This window comes from Gopherus flavomarginatus, chromosome 3 (assembly GCF_025201925.1).
Source record: "Gopherus flavomarginatus isolate rGopFla2 chromosome 3, rGopFla2.mat.asm, whole genome shotgun sequence".
Lineage (NCBI taxonomy): Eukaryota > Metazoa > Chordata > Testudines > Testudinidae > Gopherus > Gopherus flavomarginatus.
The window spans coordinates 182,966,488-182,987,479 of record NC_066619.1 but is presented as its reverse complement, the minus strand read 5'-3'; the positions used below and the strand labels follow the sequence as shown (position 1 = coordinate 182,987,479).

General features: G+C 45.4%; 1 protein-coding gene across 2 annotated transcripts in view; it reads left to right on the top strand.

Moving 5' to 3' along the window:
• The first annotated feature begins 210 nt into the window (after positions 1 to 210).
• QRFPR (pyroglutamylated RFamide peptide receptor) overlaps positions 211 to 20,992 on the top strand; it is a 50,162-nt gene continuing 29,380 nt past the window's right edge. For both annotated transcript variants that reach the window (XM_050946552.1, XM_050946553.1), the window contains exon 1: positions 211 to 550. In XM_050946552.1, coding sequence (XP_050802509.1) covers positions 211 to 550 — 340 coding nt within the window. The remainder of the gene's footprint in view (positions 551 to 20,992) is intronic.

Here is a 20,992-nt window from a genome sequence, read left to right as displayed (position 1 = left end):
GTTACTTCTCCCCCCCCCGTGCCCCCCGGGCTGAGTGGCTAAGGCAGCCCCCTAGCCTGTAGGAGTATTGGCCATGCAGAGCCCTTCAGCGCAGCAGCCCTAGTGCCTGGAGAGCCTGGCAGGGGCGGGCAGCCCCGCGCTGTGCCCAGCGGCCGGACGCTCCCTGGAGAGGCTGGCTGGGCGGAGAGCAGCGCCCCGGAGGCCGCGGCCATGCAGTCCCTGAACATCACCCCGGAGCAGTTCGCCTGGCTGCTGCGGGAGAATAACGTGACCCGGGAGCAGTTCATCGCGCTCTACGGGCTGCAGCCGCTGGTCTACGTCCCGGAGCTGCCCGGCCGCACCAAGCTGGCCTTTGTGCTCGTCTGCGTGCTCATCTTCGCCCTGGCGCTCTTCGGCAACTGCCTGGTGCTCTACGTGGTGACCCGCAGGAAAGCCATGAGGACCGTCACCAACATCTTCATCTGCTCCCTGGCGCTCAGCGACCTGCTCATCGCCTTCTTCTGCGTGCCCGTCACCATGCTCCAGAACATTTCCTCGAACTGGCTAGGGGGTGAGTACGCCCCCTGCTCCCGCCTCTAGCCGGCCGGGGATCTCTGGATGGAGCCAGCCCCTCCTGCACGGGGAGCCCTGCCTCTGCCCCCTCCTTCCCTCTCATTCCTGGACGGGGCCCCCGGGAGTTCGCATCTCTCTTTCCCCCACTCCCCTGCTTGCTGGGCTTGCTCCTGTCCCATCAAGCACACCTGGCTGCAACAGATCTCTGGAACAGAGCGGGGGATGCGGGTGGGAAATGACGCTTTGGTCCCACAGGACTAAGGAGTGGGCTGTGTCACCCAGGGAAGATGCTACTATTTGGCACTTCTCATCTTTAAAGCAACTTGCAAATGCCTTTTGCGTAGGGAATGAGTCAACAGGTGACCTGCAGTTTACTTGTAGAGGTGTGTTGGTCCCAGGATATTAGAGAGACAAGGAGGGTGAGGTGATAACTTTTATTGGACTAGCTTCCCTTAGGGAGAGAGATTAGCTTTCCAGTTTATCAGGGCCAGCTCCAGGGGTTTTGCAGCCCTAAGCAGGCAGGGATCTGGATCTGCGGCAATTCAGCGGGAGGTCCTTCGTTCCAAGTGGGAGTGAGGGACCCTCTGCCCAATTGCCCCCGAATAGCTGAACGTGCCACCCTGCTTGCTAAGCTAGTGCCAGGAGCCAGCTCTGCAGCTTACACAGAGCTCTTCTTCAGGTCTTTTTCTGAAGATGAGCTTTCTCTCTCTCATCAAAAGGAAGTTGGTCCAGTAAAAGATACTGCCTCACCCACCTTGTCTCTCAAAAGGAGGCAGGCATTTATTTAGCTGCCCCCCTTCTTAACTGCTGACACAACACCTGGTTTTTAGGGTTTATATTTTCTTGGGAAATTGTTTTTCCTTTAGGACACATGGGTAGTTTTGACTAGACAAGGCAGAGTGTAGCAATCTTCTTGTGAAAGGGCAGCCGTTTTCTTTTCTTTTCCTGACAATCTTTTGTACTAGGGGATCTTACAACATTATTTTATAATGCTCCATTGGCATCACTACTAGTGTGAAAGCTCTCCTACTTTCGTAGCTCGAATTGATGCTTCAAACCTTTGAAAGTCTCTGTTCACAACAGATAGCTTTCCTGGTTCATTCTAGAGCTGTTGCTTTTGCCTACTCATTTGTAGTCTGTTATTGTATTTTAGGATTAGGGCTCTGAATCTACAAATCTGACCCATTAATCTAAATTTTCAGTGTACTCTTTATTCTGCAGAGTTTCAGGAACTGCTAAATCATATCACCATTAACAGATTGTATTCAACTTGAAACATCTGTGTCTTGAGATTCTGGTGAAAGTTGCAGTAAACAGAATTTTTGATGTAGTATGGTGGTGACATGACACATGTATCCTGTAGTTTTTTGTTCCAAGGATACATTTGTGCTGACAAGTGCAAAAGAAGATCTGAGCCAAAGCTTGTTGAAGTTCCATTGATATGAATAGGCTTCAAATCAGGTCCTTTTTGCCTTTGTTAGCAAAAATGGGTCCTTTGGTTGATTGTATTACAGGATGTCCCATTCATTTGGGGCTGGTCAAAGTCACTGACCAGACAGAATGAGGAGAGGAAAAGCCCCTCTTCAAGTAGGCTCATTTATACTTTAGGACAAAGTGTCTTTAGTTTTTAAAGGTGTTTCACAGACTAAATTTCTTTAATAAATGGCTTTCCTTTTGTTTTACATTGATAGATGTACATAGATAACATGATGAATGGGTGAAATAGATAAATGTTCACAAACTGCAGGGCTCTGGAAGTTTTCATGTTACCATCTGAATGTGAAAGTTAAGAGCAGTGTACAAAGGCACTGTCTTTAGGATTTACTTGCCTCTTGTGGGTGAGGGACCACAGGCCAGACTCCCATTGAGTTCAGTGGACGTTTAGAGTGTATATTGTTGTCACAACATAGAACTGCAGAAACATGAAGTTAAAGAAAAGGACAGGCAGATGCACTAGTGCTACTAAACAACAATTCTGAAGAGAGAGGCTCAATGCTCTGTCTCTGCTCTTTTGATCTTGGCAATTGCAAGTGAAGAAATAAAAGGGATGTTTCTGCCATGAATGGCAGCCAGGGATGCTGATTATAATGGAAATGCATGTTGGATTTCAGAGCCTGAGCTGCAATGTCTGCACTGATTTTTTAGCCTTATGGCACAAGCCCTGTAAGCCGGAATCATTTGATCCAGGCTCTGAGTACTCACTGTTGTTGTGTTTTTTTGTTTTGTTTTTGTTGTTTTTTTTGCAGTGTAGATATATCTTTAGACTTATTGTTCCAACAACTAACTTTTAGGCCCCCTAATGCCTAGGGGAGCCAACAGATCTGAGTTAGGCCCCTAGGCTCCTTATACAATGCATGTGAAGAAGTCCCTAAGAATGGGACTTACAAAAGCCAGCATAATGAATGAGGAGTTACCCAAGATAGCCAGTAGGAATTGCTGAGGAGAGGGGTGGGACTTACGTCCAGCCCCTCAAATGGTACTTAGGATAGATAGGGTGACCGGATAGCAAGTGTGAAAAATCAGGACACTTTTTTTTTGGGGGTGGGGGGAGGGGGAGGAAGAGTATAGTTTCTCTTATATAGGAAAGTCCCTAATATTGAATTGGTCGCAATAATATCAGGACATCTAGTCGCCCTCACTTAAGTGGCCTATAGGAGGTTACTCCTGCTGCTTGGGATTCGTGGCTGTGAACCCTTTCTTGGAGGTAGAGGCCTAAGTTAGGTCAGTGCCTCTGCTGCCACTTAAGGCATACCAACACCATTTTTCATGAGAACCTTTCTCATAAAAAATGGTGTTGGTGTGTCTTAAGTGGCAGCAGAGGCTCTTTCTGTGTGTGTGCGCGGGCATGTAGGGTCACATGCACCCCTGGATTTCTGCCAGGGTTCACAGTAAATGTCAGAACCATCTGGTGAGGACTGCTGCCCTCATTCCCTTTGCCCTGCCCAGGGGCTGCCCTTGGCCCATGTCTTTGCAGAGCTCATCCTTTCTCTCCTCTCCCCTGCAGCTGAAAGCGGACATCCCTCCCTGCTTGTGCAGCACCAAAATACAGCTAACACCTCCAGGCTGCTGCTGGCCACTGGCATAACCCAGCTGCCTCCTGTCCCCTGGCTGCAGCATGGGCAGGAAGGGGTTAAGGATGGATTGTGCCCTGGAGCCCCTGGACACCTGCAGGAGTAGTTGGATTCTGTCAGAGAGGAGGAGGAAATGACACTGAATCCCAGCCCAGGGAGAGTGTGATGAAGGGTCCATCCAGTGCAGCCTGGCTCCTTCCCTTCCCTGCCAATTGCACCAATGCCATCCTGGGCTGGAGGTGCCTCTTGTCTGTTCTGTCCTTCTACATAGCCAGTAGCATAGATAGGGTGGCCTTCTGCATGTGCCTCTGACTGTGGGGGCTGAGGGTTACAGACAGAACACAGGGGCATGGCCTGCTCTGGACAGCCCAAGCTACCTGCTGAAGATGGGGGAAGGATGGAGGGGCACAGCCCAAGGAGCAAAGAGCATTACCCTGCAGCCTCTCCCCACTCCACCCTGGGACAGGGACTTGGCAGTGAGGCTGCACCTGACCCTGACACAGTGCAAGGGCCAGGCCTGCCCCAGAAACACACTGATGCCCTGTGCCAGGTGCAGGTGAGCAGGCTCAGCCTGGCAGCAGCCTCCAAGTGCAGAGAGACTTAGTGTGGTAGCATCCGGGTGAGGGTAAGAGAGTTCTTTGTGGGGCAATCTGGGTGCGGGTGGCTCAGTGGGAGATCTGGATGCACAGAAGCTCATTGGGGGTTCCAGGTGCAGGGGCAATGGGACTCTGCAGGGGATCCAGATGTAGGTGTTGGGCTCAGTGGGGAGGGTGTCTCGGGAGGCTCATTAGGGTGGTACAGATGCAGGGGAGGTGGGGCTTGTCAGGGTGAAGGTTCAATGGGCCTGCTTAACAGAGGAGCCTCAGCTTCTGCCAAGGGGATGCCACATGCTGGGCTCCAGATTCCCCCCTACCCCCGCCTTCCCCATCCCCTTCCCCATCCCATGCCCCTTCCCCACTGCTCCATCTCCTCCCCATCCCCTTCTCTTCCCCATCCCGTGCCCCTTCCCCACCGCTCCATCTCCTCCTCATCCCATGCCCCTTCCCCACTGCTCCATCTCCTTCCCATCTCTTCCCCATCCCATGGCCCTTCCCCACCGCTCCGTCTCCTTCCCATCCCACCCCTTTATTTCCTCCCTGCTTCGTCCATTCTCTTCCCTTTCCCTTCCCCATCCCCTTTTCTTTCCCATCCCATGCCTCTACCCCACAGCTCCATCTCCTTCCCATCCCACCCCCTTCCTCTCCCTGTGCCTCTTCCCCCTGCCCCCATTCCCTTCTCTTGCCCATCCCATGCCCCTTCCCCACCTCTCCGTCTCCTCTCCAGGCTTCGGGGGCAGAGGGGAAACCACCACCACCAGCACAAGCTGGTGGAGTGGAGCGGGTTGGGGCTGGGTCGCTCCTCCATTTCCTGCCACCCGGTGATTGCAGGGTGGGGCCGACCCTGCACTCATAGGGCGGCGGGAAGTGGAGTGACCCGGCCCCAGCCCGAGCGCACTCTGCTCTGCTCCCCTGACATTAGGGGAAGAGGGGAACCGCCCCCCAGCACTCACCCGTGGAGCATCTGGGAGCTGGCGGAGTGGAGTGGGCTGGGGCTGGGTTGCTCCTCCACTTCCCGCTGTCGTGTGAGTGCAGGGTGGGCCTGACCCCTGCTGCAGTCCCCTGGGATGCGTAGCTCATGGGAGGAGGCTTGGGGGGAAGGGGTGGACTAGGGATGGGAAGAAGCGGGGCGGGCATGGAGCAGGGGTGGGGGCAGCTTTCCTGGCCAGCTCAGCTGGCCGGGGGATTGGGCTGGAGCAGCAAGTCCAACTCCTTCTGACTCTGGGCCTGGCACCATGGTAAGCCCAGTACTGAACATCTCTCCAGGGGTCTCAAAGTGCTTTACAAGCTGCAGCATACTGCAGGGAGCGGGGTGGGGATTTCTCATTATAGAGAGGGGGAGGCCTAGAATTTAACTTTATGCAGCTGTGTGGGCATTTGTGTTCAGGGGCTGCACTTGCAACCCTGAGAACTGGGCCCAACTGCCTTGTCCAAGCTCACAGAGTCTATCATGGAGCCAGGAATAGAGCTGGGATGGGTGAGGGAAGGCTCAGATCCTGTGGCCAAAGGCTGGTGGGACAGGCTGGGAGATGGTTCTGAGCTGGGACGTGCTGGGAAGCAGTTCTGCATTGCACTGAAGAAAATGGAGTGAGTGACTGTGAGGCCAGGCTGCAGCCCACGGGGCTATATGGCATACGTTGCCCATGCATTGCCTCTGCTGCCAGGTTCCTACCAGAACCTTTAAATTGTGCCCCCCACTATCAACAGTTGTGCTTCACCTCTGAGTGGCAATTAGGTACCTAAATCTCTTTGTGAATCTTGTCCAAGGTGAACAAGAGGGGACATGATAGAGGCTACCTGCTCTGGAGAAGGTAAATCAGGTACTTCTATTTACCCTTTCTCACAGTACAAGAATAAGGAGATGTTCAATGAAATCGAAAGGTAATTGCTTAAAACTGATAAGAGGAAATACTTGTTTCTCATTGCACAACTGTTCTATGGAGTTCGTTGCCAAATGATATCACTGAAGTCATGTGTGGCTCTTTGGCATGCATCTTGTGAAACTTCGGCCTATTTGCACCCATGTTCTGTTCCCCCATGGGAGTCTTTACTGTGTGGCTCTTAAATGTTAGAAAGAAGGCAACTCCCCTGCCAGTCTCAAAGTTACACAAAAATTAGGTAAGTCCAATTTTTCAATAATGTCCATTCAATCAAGTCCACCATCACACACATCAAGAGGGGGATCTCACCCACTCCATGAGGCTTGAACTGGTCAGGGTTCCCAGGGGATGGTGGTAGCTCAGGATCCTGAGTGCTGGAGAAAGGCAGGGCCCCCAGCATGATCAGTCAGGAGACAATGGAGTCCCAGTGGAACTGATGCATAGTTTGGATCTAAGCATCAGAACACTTACTTGAACATAGGTAGGTTTTTTTGTAGAGAAAATACAGTGGTTCAAGGGAGAACTCTAGATTTGTTTGTGGGTAAACTGATGACTCAGGGTTTTCTTTAGGCTAGACAATAGCAAGATCACTCTTGGCTATGGGTAGTGTTTTCTTCCAGGGAGCTCACAATGCAACTAGGTTGCTTCAGTATTTTGGATATCAATCAAGGATTCCTTACTAGAATTGGTCTGATAACTGCTGAGCTGGGTGTGGGCAGGCATAGGTTCATTAACATCTGGAACAGAGATTCCCATGATGCAGTGCTTCTCTGCTTTTTCTGGTCCCAGAGTTCAGTGCAGTTCTCTGTTCTCCATTCTGTATGCAATTGGAGAAGTCTGCCTGTCCCATCTTTCATGCAGATGAGGCTAGGCGAGTTGTCTCTGTTCTTCATTCTGTATGCTAATGGAGATGTCTTAATCTTGTCACCCTTGTCAGGAGGGGCCTAGGTTTGTCTCCCATCTGCTCTTCATTGCTTTCTGCAAGTCTTTTCTCTGATGGGTTTTGGTTTAAGCAGAGGCTGCTGGTGGTGGTAGTGTATCAGACAGAGTCAAATAGGCTGGATACTGTGCCCTGGTTCCCCAAGAACACAGAGATGACTGGTATCAAGGACCTAAGGGAGTGATGGGAATAGAGGACTGAACTGAAGATCAGTTTAAAAGAAATTTAAATCGCCAAGTGTCTGTTTTCTCTACAATGCCTGACATGTAGGTTTTTTTTGTGTTTTTGTTTTTAAACATTCTACTATGTGCCTAAGAAACTGTGGAAGAATTCCCATTTTAACCCATTATGAGAGTACAATTTAATCCTGGCAGAGATGGGAAGGATTCTGCTATTGTCATCTGACATTGCAACATCTTCAACTTGGATTTCAGTTTCACATGCAGTAGTTGTGGTTTGCAGGAAGCTGAATATTTGCCACCTTTTGTCATGATGATGTGAAGTGGTCACAGAAAGCTATTAACTCCATAAAATCAGTAACTGGGAACATCTCCATCTCACCCATAGTCATAGTCACTTTGGACCCTCTTCAGGAGTCTTGTAAAGTTGTGCAGCTCTGATGATGGGAGAGTGGATGCTGCAGTGAGTTTAATTTATATTTTGGAATTGCAAATTCAATCACTTCTAGAAAACCTTTGCTCTTTAAACTAAAAGTACTTTATCAAAGGTAAATTTATCAAATTACCTTGACTTGCAAAACATTGTGGGAGATGGATTACAGTTGTGGCGTTGGTGTAAATGATCCCTGGATTCAATTTAAATTATCTGGTGCCTCAACCTGGAAATTTCCAGGAAACAATTTATACATTCAAGTCAGCAGCACTGCTATGGGTACCCACATGGCCCCACAATATGCCAACATTTTTATGGCTGACTTAGAACAACGTTTCCTCAGCTCTTGTCACCAAGCAGGCCTACTCTACTTGTGCTACAGTGATGACATCTTCATCATCTGGATCCATGGAAAGTAGACCCTTGAGGAATTCCACCTGGATTTCAACAATTTCCACCCCACCGTCAACCTCAGCCTGGACCAGTCCACATAAGAGATCCACTTCCTGGACACTACAGTACAAATAAGTGATGGTCACATAAACACCATCCTAGACTGGAAACCTGCTGACCGCTATACTTACTCACATGCCTCCAGCTTTCACCCAGACCATATCACATGATCCATTGTCTACAGCCAAGTCCTTAGATACAACCGCATTTGCTCCAATACCTCAGACAGAGACAAACACCTACAGGATTTCTGTCAGGCATTCTTACAACTACAGTACCCAGCTGGGGAAGTGAAGAAACAGATTGACAGAGCCAGAAGGGTACCCAGAAGTCATCTACTATGGGACAGGCCCAACAAAGAAAGTAACAGAATGCCACTAGCCATCACCTACATCCCCCAACTAAAACGTCTCCAGCGCATCAAGGATCTACAACCTGTCCTGAAGGACGATCCCTCACTCTCACAGACCTTGGGAGACAGACCAGTCCTCGCTTACAGACAGCCCCCAACCTGAAGCAAATACTCACCAGCAACTACACACCACACAACAGAAACACTAACCCAGGAACCAACCCCTGCAACAAACCCCGTTGCCAACTCTGTCCACATATCTATTCAAGTGACAATATCATAGGATCTAACCACATCAGCCACACGATCGGGGCTTGTTCACCTGTACATCTACCAATATGATATATGCTGTCATGTGCCAGCAATGCCCTTCTTCCATGTACAATGGCCAAACCTGACAGTCTCTATGCAAAAGAATAATCGGACATCTCAAATTGGAACATTCAAAAACCGGTAGGAGAGCACTTCAATCTCCCTGGACATTCAATAACAGATTTAAAAGATGCCATTCTTTGACAAAAAAACTTCAAAAACAGACTTCAATGAGAAACTGCAGAACTGGAATTAATTTGCAAACTGGACACCATCAAATTAGGCCTGAATAAAGTCACTGAGTGGCTGGGTCACTACAAAAGATAATTTCCCCTCTGATACTCACACCTGCTTGTCAACTGTTGGGAATGACCACATCCACCCTAAATGAATTGACCTTCTTAGCACTGACCCTCCACTTGGTAAGGTAACTTTCATCTTTTCATATGCTATATATTTATACTTGCTTACTGTATTTTCTACTCCATGAATATGATGAAGTGGGTTATAGCCCACAAAAGCTTATGCCCAAATAAATTTGTTAGTCTCTAAGGTGCCACAGGGACTTCTTGTTTTTTTTTGTTTTTTTTTTTTATACAGACTAACACGGCTACCCTCTGAAACCTGTCATCATACAGTAACTCAGTACATTACCTCCTCCCACATTATCTAGTCAAAGTCCTCTGCACACTTAGTGAAGTTAGAAGGAAAGGGGTGATTTACATTGTTCTTGTTTGTGATGCTGTATTATATCTGAACAAAACAAAGATGAGTTCAGGTTCAACTCTATTATAAAGGGGTTCCTCCTGTTTTCCCCCAATAGGGGAAAATTCCACAAGACTTGCTCCTGTATGAAATTGCTTAGGAACCCTCAGCAGTATCTTTGTGCTACTGCCTGGGGGAGTTGGTGGATGGAAAATTGCTTTAAATACTGTGGCATGGTGGCACTGGCAAGGGTGAAAGAGGCCTGGTTGTGCTGGAGTTGGTACCCTGCAGGCTTTCTCTCAGCATTTCCCCTCTCCCAGTCAAGATAGTCTCCTCACTACAGATGCCAGGGACTCCGGGAGTGACACTGCTCCTCTGCCATGGACCTTAGGACTTGTTTACATGGGAAGTTGGTATTCCTGATCACCACCTTGTGTGGATGCTCTTATTCCAGAATAAGATGTCCACACAGGGCATTAATCAGGAGTAACTTCTCAACTTTAAATTTGGATTAAGATTAGATGTGAATTTACTTTATAGACAATCTTTTAGAGAGAAACAAGTTATTGGAGAGAGACTCCCTAGGAGTTTCCACTGGCCTGATAGCATGAAAAGGCTGGAATGACACCAGAGTTATACTTAGTAGCCAGGTCTGTGTTTAGGGTGGCTACCGGATGCTTTCTGCTCTTTGGTTTAACAGTTTGCATTAGACAGTATGCCGTCCCATTTGCAGCAATTGTACCATCACAATACAATACTGCTCCCCCACCCTCTTTTTTGGTACAGTAATGCAAAGAGATTTCCCCCACAGTGCAGGCATCATTAGCAGAGATGCATGCCTATGTACAGGGCATTAGAAACTTCTCTGTGCTTGGTAGTGGAATGTTCCTTAAAATTGGACTTGGCACTGAATATTTTTCCATCTCCCTCCCTTCCTTTTTTTTCAGTTAACTGGACCTACTCTAGTGACAGTATTAGAAAGTGCAGTGTTAGACTTCATAAATAGACAATAGGAATTTGGCTAGCTGAAAAACCTCAAAGTAAAGAGGAAGTTGATATGACTTCCAAATTAGGCAATTGTTTGTATGCAGCTTAAAGTAAGGACATGGACACAAATGCATTTCCTCCCCTTTCCCAGTAGAAAAATATTGTAGTTTATATTGTCCTTATTCTAGAATGAGGATAATCTATAATCTGCTCTGTTCTATGAAATGCAAGGTGATTTCATGGGCATTTGTACTAGTGAACTCATGTAGTATCATTCACCCTTTCTGTATACCAGAGTTGATTGGTATTTTCAGATGCTCGTTTCTGATTGAAAGCATGCAAAAACTTTCATATAAGGATGGATTAAAAATATTGTGACCATTACATTTAGAGAGGAGATTAATCAAATAAGGGATGTGTGCACAAGATAAAATTATACAAAATAATGAATGGCAAAGAGAAGGAAATAACATGCTTTAGTTTATCCTTTCTCAGAATACAGGAATAAAGGAACATCTGATAAAACTGAAAGGCAGCAAATTAAAAATTTACAAATGGAAACTTTTTCGACTCTGATACAAGGCATTGAGGTAAAGAGTTTAGTAGAATTCAAAAAAGAATTAGACACATACATTAGATAGGGTAACTTTAGATTTTTAAATTAACTGTAACAAATAGGAATATGAGCAATTTAGGGTGTAAGCCAACCTCAAACTGACCAAGCTTGGGAAGAAACCGTGTTCTTATGTCACAGTTGACCATGGTGCAGTTTCTTGCAACATCTTTGAGTGACCATATAGTGTGGGACTAGATGAAGCACTGATCTGATCAAGTATATTCCAAATCTGATCTGAGCTAACATTCCTATGACTGACATGTTAGATCAGACATGGGTAGGAATCTACACAATCTATTCCTGGGGGGATTCTGTGCCAAAAAGTCAAAATTCTGCAGACTTTATTTGTCAAAATAATGCAATATAATCACACCGGTTTCAATTGTTTTGATAATTTATTTAAACTACAATACAAAAAAAAGTCACAATAACTATTCAGCATTTCCTAAATACGTGAAAGTTAAGTTACAAACACTTGGTAACTAATACCTTGCATTCCAGTTATAATCCTAGATTTTTATTTAAATTACATTACAGAACATCAAACAGCAAAAAATCAAAATAAAAAATCATTTTAAATTGCTCAGACTTTCACACATTAAAGTTATACAGTTTTGCTAGTCATTACCCTGGATCTGGCTGGGTACTTGGGGAAGTGCTAGGTTCTGATTGTCCTTTTTTTTTTTTATTTTTCTTTTAATGGGCAAGTACAATAAATCCTGAGCTGTAATCTAACCTCATTGTGCCACTTTGGCATAAGGAAAAAAGTGAGAAAGCACATAGATCTTCCTACATCACTCTGGCAGTGTAGGGGCCTTAAAACTTTCACAGGTTTTATGCTCCTGGGGGAACTGACTGATAATGGAAACAGTTAACTAACAGTAGGAACATTAACAATATTACTACTAGGCAGGCTGCTACATTTCTGCCTCAGATAATGAGATCAATTAACCATTAACAGCAATTTTAACAACCTTACTACACAGTCAGGCTGCTACATTTCTGCCTCTAGTCTGGCTTGTGCATAATGTGGCAAATTGCCGGTACTGTTATGCTGGGTCTCGCACTCTCTCTTCTTAGGGGAAGGTTCAGGGCGCCATTGCTTGCCTCTGAACGGGAATTTTAATTACCTCACTAGTGTCCTTGAGGAGGGGAATGGAGAGGGAGGGACCTGGGCCCGCCCTCTTCTCCAGGTCCCAACCCAGGGGCCCTGAGGTTTGTGGTGAACCACTTGAACTAGCGGTTCCTTCCCCTGGGCTACTTCCCTCTCCTGCCCTTCAGCTTGTGAAGGGGCTTCTTGCCCTCCTTCTACACAAGCCAGGTGCCCCTTACCTAGAGTTTCTTTTGGATTTCTCAGCCCATCGCAGCACTCCTCCAAACTTTCCTTTTGTCTCTTTAAAACTGCTCTCTGCTCCAACTCCCACACTGTCTGACTGAAGCAGGGGTTTTTATCACATGACTGGCTTCAGGTGCTGTAATTAATCTATAGCAAACCTTCTTCTCCTTGCAGGGACTAAGGCTCCCTGCTAACACTCTCCTGCTGCCCTCTGGCCATGCTGTATCACAGTACTTTAAAAAAAATTCAGTGTAATCTGCAGGCACTGTGTTTTTTGGAATCCAAAAAATGCTATTTTATAAAACTGAACTTCAATATATTCAGTTCCCAGAAGCTGCGTAGAAACAACAGAGTGAGAAGAGTGCACCAACAACAGTAAGTTAAAATGTTAAATTGCTTTTTGTTGAAAAATTGCAAGTCAGATTTGCCTATGGGGAGGGGGCAGAGCTTACAGACATAGCTTTCTCTGTTCCTGGTATTCCCCATTCTGGAAGACATCACAGTTCTAGAGATTGCAGAATGGCAAAGGGACATTTTATTGCAAGCTGCCCTATGGTCTTGTATACCACAGAGGTTTTTCAGATCTATGATGACTGAACAACACAAATATGAGTGGAGGAGGCTGGTGACCTACAGAGCCTGGAAAGTATGCACTTCCCCAAAATGTGAGTACCTGTCTGGAGTTCCTTCTATGGGCTATCAGCTATTTGTGGCTATCAGCACCCAGAATTGGGCCAAAATTTATGGGGAAACTGATAGGATGCTGTATTGGTGTCCACTTGGATTATTGTCTCCCTAAGGATCCTGATGCAGGCTGCTCTGAACACATCTATCCAGTGACTACATGCAAACACACATGATAATATGGATTCTCAAAGAATTACATAGGCATTCCCTCTCCCTACCCCAAAAGGCACATTTCTGGACTACATTCACCCCCCCCCAGCTATACTTTGGACATTGATTCCATCACCTATGGACTACATTTAACCTCTCCCCCTGCCTCCCAGACAGCACTTACGTGCCGCTCATTACATTGTGGCATGGCCAATTTGTATAGCATGGCATCCTAAAAGAGAAGGCAACATAACATCTTTTAACACTTCAGCTCCTCTTCGTAAGAATGTGGGAGTTTTTTGTAAAAAGTTAATTTTAAGTGCTTGTTTGACTGTTTGTTCTTCCAGTCTCCATTTGAATTCCACATCTTGGGGGGGAAAAGGGGGAACGGAGGGGGAGGTGCTAGCATGCAGTCTGGCATTAGTGAATACACAGTGGTGCCCATGGCTTGTAATAAATTTTGCACTGAGCCCGTCATAAACCAGAAATCCCTCCTATGCATATAATAACAATAAACATGGAGCCAGAAACTTACCAAGCTGAGGGGCTATTTTTGTTTCTTGTGTTTCTGCTGCCAGTTCCACAGCAGGCTACTCCTCTGTGAAATCATGAAAAAGGTTCTCTGAGCAGGGACCCAGGACATGCTGCATCTGCTCCATCTGCAAAACCTCCTTGGGCACCCACGTGAGCACCAGACTCATTTCAACAGCCTGATCCAGCATTTGACAGCCCAGTTCCCCTCCAATGCTATCCTGGATTCTAGAATCAGAAGGTTACTGTCCCAGCTGTCATGAATCATGGTGGGTCAGTGCTTGGCTCAGTACCCAGCCGCTGGTCAAACTCCTCCTAAAATAGGCAGGGCGATGAGGAGTTCTCAGAGGTGCAATTTTCATCCCTGGCTTTCCAGTCATCAATCTTGAGCAACTTAATCCACTCCCTGCACTGGCCACCAGCCCAATGAATCCCCAACTCTGCCAGGTTCTTTGTTATTTCCTTGTATACACGGTCATTCCTGGAACTCTTATTGAAGTTGAACTGTTTGATCACCTCACACCGGGGATTAACCAAAATCTGACTGTGTTCTGATGACCAACTACCAGTGCACTTGGCAAAGGACTTCTTTGTGGCAGTGGCTATTACAAATGCTGGAGAAGATTCACTCAGCTTGCAGTTCAGCTGTCAGAATAAAAAGAAAGTGTTAAACACTGAGCAGCCTACTTGAACCAGAAGCTAGACCTAAGCCCCAGCAAGGTTTACAAACTAGACATTCCCCCATCTGTGTTGCCTTTAGGACCTAATTTGGTAAACATGATCCAAGCACATCTAACCTCACACAAAGAAACTGGCGATGCCCTCTTATAACTTTTAACCCAGGTTCAAGGGCATGGGAAACCCAGGTTCAATTCAGTCCTCTATCTGATATGAAGTAGTGACATGAACTTGGATCTCGCGCTTCCCAATAGATTGTCCTAACCACTGGAGTATTCTGGGTTGGGTGTCTCTTGTTGAAGCTGTGTATAAATAAATGTTACATTCCAGGGTGCAACCCAGACCAATGCGGGACTGTGTCACCATCTGCTCTATAGCCTGGGGTGCCTCACAATGCTGTTGTTGTTGTAGCTCCAAGCTGGGCCACTCACAAACAGCCTGCTAATATGCAAGTCACAGTCTGAATGTCTGTGTAGAGCTGCAGCCCTGATCCAGCAACTCTGACCCCAGCAGCCTGTCAGCAACATACCAGCCACACTCTGGCTACCAGCAGCCTTGGTTACTACCTACAGCATGACCCCAACACACTCCCAGTCCCAAATGTTCCACAGAAACATGGTCTGCACTCTCTAGCCTTCTCCTTGACAGATCAGATATTAGAGGTCTATTGCCACTGTAAGGGGTCAATATCCATTAGTTTGCTACCTGAAATGCAGCTACCAAACAGCTCAGTTTAAAACACAAACACTGGATTAATTCTTATTTAAAAAAATAAAACAAGTTTATTTAACTACTAAACAGATAGATTTTAAGTGAGAATAAGTATAAGACATGAAAGTCAGAAATAGCTACAAGAGAAATAAAGATAAAACGCTTTCTAGTAGCTAAAACTTAAGAAACCAGACTTGGTTCAAGGTAAGACTCTTGCCACATGATCCCAGCAACAGGGCTGACCAAATTCTCATGTCAGAATCTCACACAAAGTCCAAAAGCTGGTTCCTTTGTCTTAGGTGAAAGAGAGAGAGAAGGAGATAGAGAGAGAATGCCTGGTTTGTTTCCCCGCTCCCTTTTATAGTCCAGTCATCCTTTGAAATGCATTTTCCTGAGGGTTACCCCTTGCTCAAGTTCCTTCTCATTGTGAGGTCAGAGACATGGAGTCTCATGGTGAGAGAGGTTCCATGTTGTTGTTTGTTAAAATGCAGGTCAATCTGTTTCTGTCCTCTTCCTTTGCCAATCATGAGTCAACTGGCAATTCTTGGGCAATCAGCTTTGATGACACCTGGTTAGAGGTGTCATCTTGCCCTTTGTCTTTGAGAAACAAGTTTACTCCCCTCCTCAGACTTGTCTGGTAAACACATTTCAGTCATAATTTCAGCTTATGTTCATAACTTTATATGTAATGTTGCTACACACATTTTACTATGATATTATTGACCATTGAGTTATTGGTTGTCAAATGATACCTTACAATGCATATTTTTCACAGGGTTACTACAATAGTATGTGGGGTGTGAATACAGGGGTGTATTTGTTAACAATAAATAGTCATTGGGCCAATGAGAGTGCGAGAAGAATTCTACGCCCAGGGGTTAAATACTCTCCTAAGAAGTGAGAGACCCAAGTTCAAATCCCTCCTTTGCAGCGGGGAGGGGAAAGAAGGAACCAATCTTGAAGCACTTGCTTCCTGGGTGAGTGCTCTAATCACTTCGGTTAAAGGCAAAAGGAGGAGTACCTCCATTATTTTTAAGGACAGTCTTGGCTTAGATACCTGACTCCAAGAGAGAGTTCCTGGCTGTGAATCCTGAGTGCAGATAGGTACCTTCTTCTAACTGGGAGTTTGCACTTAGGCCCAGCTCCTCAAAGATATTTAGATTCCTAACTTCCAGGAGTTGGGTGCTAAAACCTCTTGTGGGGCAGAGCTTAGGCCACACCCTTCTCCTCACCATTTCTTACTGGCTAATTTAGACGGCTCTACTCAGCATGCTCGCTTTTGTGAATCCTGTTCCTCAGCAACTAACTCTCACTGTCCATTCTATAGGGAGCCTGGGGGCCTAAATCAGGGTTGTGAATTCCACTAGGCAGTAGGATGCCTGACAGGTAGGTGGTACAACTCTTTGCAAAGCCTAAGTCCTCCTGGTGAATTCCAGTTTCAGGGTCATCAAAAGGCCTATGAAGTTGGAAATAAATAGATCACATTTTTAAAAAGTCATAGTTTGAGTGTAATTAAAATAAGAGGAAAAAAACAGTACTGCTGTGTCAGATGCAGCATGTCATACTTCACATTTGTCAAGCTATGCTTTTCGTGTGTTTGTATTCAGGTTATGGAAGGCAGAAGAATCTTAAAGGAAAGCATGCTGCTGTTGCTGATGCACAGCTTATGCACAGGACAGAGTAACTTCTTTCCTCAAATGTGATGATTACATGTTGGTGTTTTGGGAGTTAAGACTAATGTCATTCAAGTCTTTTTCTGAATTCATCAACTGACAGTTTTATCAATTTGTGCTTCCCAGCACAATACTAGCCACCTAAAATACTACTTGCTGCTAATGTTTTTTTGATGGACAAGATGGCAGAGGGGGATTAGCAATGGGCTGGGGAGTCTTTTGCTTCCAGGTCCTAATCTAGCTTGGATCAGTACAAAAGCTGTTACCCCTGGTGACTGTTAAATGATATATGCAGTGCATTTGGAGAATTCAGTCTAGTTATTAGTAAAGAGGGGTCATGGGCCTAATCCAAATCCTATTGCAGTTAATGGCTCCCTTTGAGCTCAGTGGACTTTAGATCAATCCTCATATCAAAAGTGGTATTGTTACCTGTGCTGTCAGAGAGGCTAGTAATTGAACTGGCTTAGAAATCAAACCACCACCTCATGGAGCCCAGATCAGGCTTGAGGCACATAGCAGAGTACTGTGGGAAAGCCTGTGCTGCTGCAATGTGTATGCAGAGAGAGACTTGTTCCAACAGCTATACCAATCTGGCAGCCTTCACAAGCTTTTTAAAATATTTACTTACCGGCAAACAAGAGTCTGCTTGTACTTATAACCTTATATTTGTATGTGTATATTGGACAAAGTGTCCCCCTTACAGAGAGACAGAAGACACAAGGTAACTGTTGAGGAGACTGAAGATCAACATGTAAAAGACTGTGGGGAAGAAGTGAGTTTTAAGTGTGGTTATGAAAGGGCTATTCAGTAGCAGATCGTTTTATCCCACCTCTGTGGTTTAGGGAAACAGATCAGAGAGGTGTCAAGTATCGGGGTAGCCGTGTTAGTCTGTATCCACAAAAACAACAAGGAATCCGGTGATTCTTCTTCTGCAGCTGAAGAAGGTGAGGTTTTTTACCCACGAAAGCTTATGCCCAAATAAATCAGTTAGTCTTTAAGGTGCCACTGGACTCCTTGTTGTTTTAGATCAGAGAAGCTGAACTAGTAATTGTTTCTCATTATACAAATTCAAGTATGAGACCCTTCTATTTGTTACAAAGGTTATTACCATTCCTTAGAGGACACAATGATTTAGACAAACATTCAAGGTTATTATTAATAATAAAACAAAAATACAGACAAAAAGAGTTTTAGTTCCAACTTTTTCTGTGATCTTCCTTGTGGGGAGCAAGGCAAACCTTACACTTTCTAGGACTGACACGTGTTATGTGCAGAGGTCATTGTTCTATAGGTAAACAGAAATAATAATGGTGCCTATCTAGTCACAAATAATTCAGAGAGTTTATGACAGCAAAGTTAGTTATAAAATGAGTGAATCCTGACTGGGTTTTTTAAAATAGAATTTAATTGATATTAGTTTGCAGTTTGCACATGTGCAAAAGTTGGAAATTCTGATCAAACTCCTGGCACAAACTGTTCTGAAAATGTCTGAAGTTTCTTCTTAACAACTTGTTTTATTATTCAGTCCATTCTTTGAAATAGTTCAGTTGCACAAAAGATTAAGAATACATGAGGAGCTCTTTCAAACGAATATAAACATGAAACTTGGTCTTTTTGTGTTTTAGAAAGTTTTAATATAAAGTCATAAAATGTGTCTTATTTAGAAGTCCTTCAGGACCTGTGTATCTTTAAATTCAGGAAATGAATTTCATAAGCATGTCCCATAAGGCCCATTGAAATTTAATTTTAAATGCACAACACTTCGGAAAATATTGAACAGTTGTACTAATTTTTTGTTCTTATTTGTAGCAATGTATGTCATTGTTTATAGCCAAGCAGTATGAAAGAATTATGTGAAAGAATTGTGAATGTTTCATTTCCAAATGCTAACAAGAAAAAGAGTAATTTTATAAAGCTTAAAGAAAGCACTGGTTTGTATGATGAAAGGTAATTAGGGATAAAGACAAAAGAGTTTCTTTTAAATAAAAGGCATGAAGTAATAATTCTAAAGATGGGATTTTCAAAAGCTCTCATTTTTGATCAAATTCTGCTTCCACTGAAGTCACTGGAAGTTTTACCATTCATGGATTTTTAGTATTTAAGTATTTCGCTTGTCTTTCAGTTGTCATCCCCTATAAAATATTCAGTGCTTATGGATAATATAATATGACTATAATCTATAATTCAGCTGGCTTGATAATGACATTTAAACCATTCATTAACCAAGCAATTAAGCAAATGAGAAAATTAACTCTGTAATTACTAAAACACTTAGCCAAGTAAAAATGCAAGTTGAAAGGGTTTCAATTTGTCACTTAATTTCTTTGCTCTCCTAATGTATGTGCAGTTTAAATACTGTAATTGACATAAATATATATTTAAAAAACAAGACTACTTTTCAAAGAGTTACACCCACAGATATGAAACAAATATATCCAATTTAATATCATGTTCATAGTGTCAGAGTTTCTCATTATTTAGCTACTTACTTATAATTTGGAATTCTGAATATATGAACAGTCCAGAGCACCATTTTCCTAGAATAGAAGATAAAGATTGGTCATATTATTACTGATTTTTTTTTTGCAGGGAGTTCTTGAATGAAATATAGGTATCCCATTAGCTTATACTTTCCTCGAGATGAATGGACCATTTTCAATGTGGGGGCACAGAATTCATATGGCTGGTATTTTTATGTGCCTCGCCCCCTACCCCTATGCAGAAAAACACACACAAAAATCTGCTGGAGGACATAAGCCTCTTCCCTGTCAGCCCAGACAGCATGTCTGTTCCAGTGTGCCTGGCGCAGCTTCAGAGATGAGGGAGGGGGCCTGGACACGCATGCCGGCATGGCTGATCACCATCGGGAGGAGGGAGGCTGGGCGTACATGCCTGCCGACAAGCGAGAGAGAGAGACAGAGACACTCTGCTCTTCTCTCTTGAGACTGAAGCTTGCTGACATGGAAGGGTAGGGCTTTTTATTATTGTAATACAGCATGGCCAGAGGGCAGCAGGAGAGTGTTAGCAGGGAGCCTTATTCCCTGCAAGGGGAGGAAGGTTTGCTATAGATGAACTAGAGCATCTGAAGCCAATTACAGCACCTGAAGCCAGTCATGTGATAAAACCCCCCTGCTTCAGTCAGACAGTGTGGGATTTGGAGCAGAGAGCAATTTGAAGGAGTTGGAGAAGAGAACAGTTTTGAAGAGAGACAAAAGGAAAGTTTGGAGGAGTGCTGCGGTGGGCTGAGAAATCCAAAAGAAACCCTAGGTAAGGGGCACCTGGCTTGTGTAGAAGGAGGGCAAGAAGCCCCTTCACAAGCTGAAGGGCAGGAGAGGGAAGTAGCCCAGGGGAAGGAACCGCTAGTTCAAGTGGTTCACCACAAACCTCAGGGCCCCTGGGTTGGGACCTGGAGAAGAGGGCGGGCCCAGGTCCCTCCCTCTCCACTCCCCTCCTCAAGGACACTAGTGAGGTAATTAAAATTCCCGTTCAGAGGCAAGCAATGGTGCCCTGAACCTTCCCCTAAGAAGAGAAAGCGCGAGACCCAGCATAACAGTACCGGCAATTTGCCACAGTACTTAAACAATAATGCACTGTTTGATGTCTGTTTTTAGGTTCTTTGACCTCTGCTGGTCCCTCTCCCTCTACTGCTCCTCCCACCACTGCTTGTCTGTCCACCTCAGCAGTAAGGGCACTGCAGCAGGTACCTAGGATGTAGAACTATCACAGACTGGTCCAAGCAAAAGTGTTTCCATGATGAACTTATGGTGGACATTCTGGACAGGCCCAGCAAGCAGATGTAATACCAGAGGGCAGTGGCAGCTCCAGGCACCAGTGCTGCAAGCACGTGCATGAGGCGGCAAGCTGCAGGGGGGCGCCCTGCCAGTTGCTGTGAGGGCGGCAGTCAGGCAACCTTCGGCAGCTTGCCTGCGGGAGGTCCACCAGTCCCGCGAATTTGGCAATTCGGCTGTGGGTATGGGACATGCCTCCCGCAGGCACACCGCCAAAGGCAACCTACCTGCCGCGCTTGGGGTGGCAAAAAAGCTGAGTCACCCCAACCAGAGGGAGAGGGACTCACAGCAAGTGAAAAGGCAAAGGCAGGCTGCAGGGCGAGAGGGCAGAATTTCTGTGCTCAAGGAGAGGCTTGCAGTTT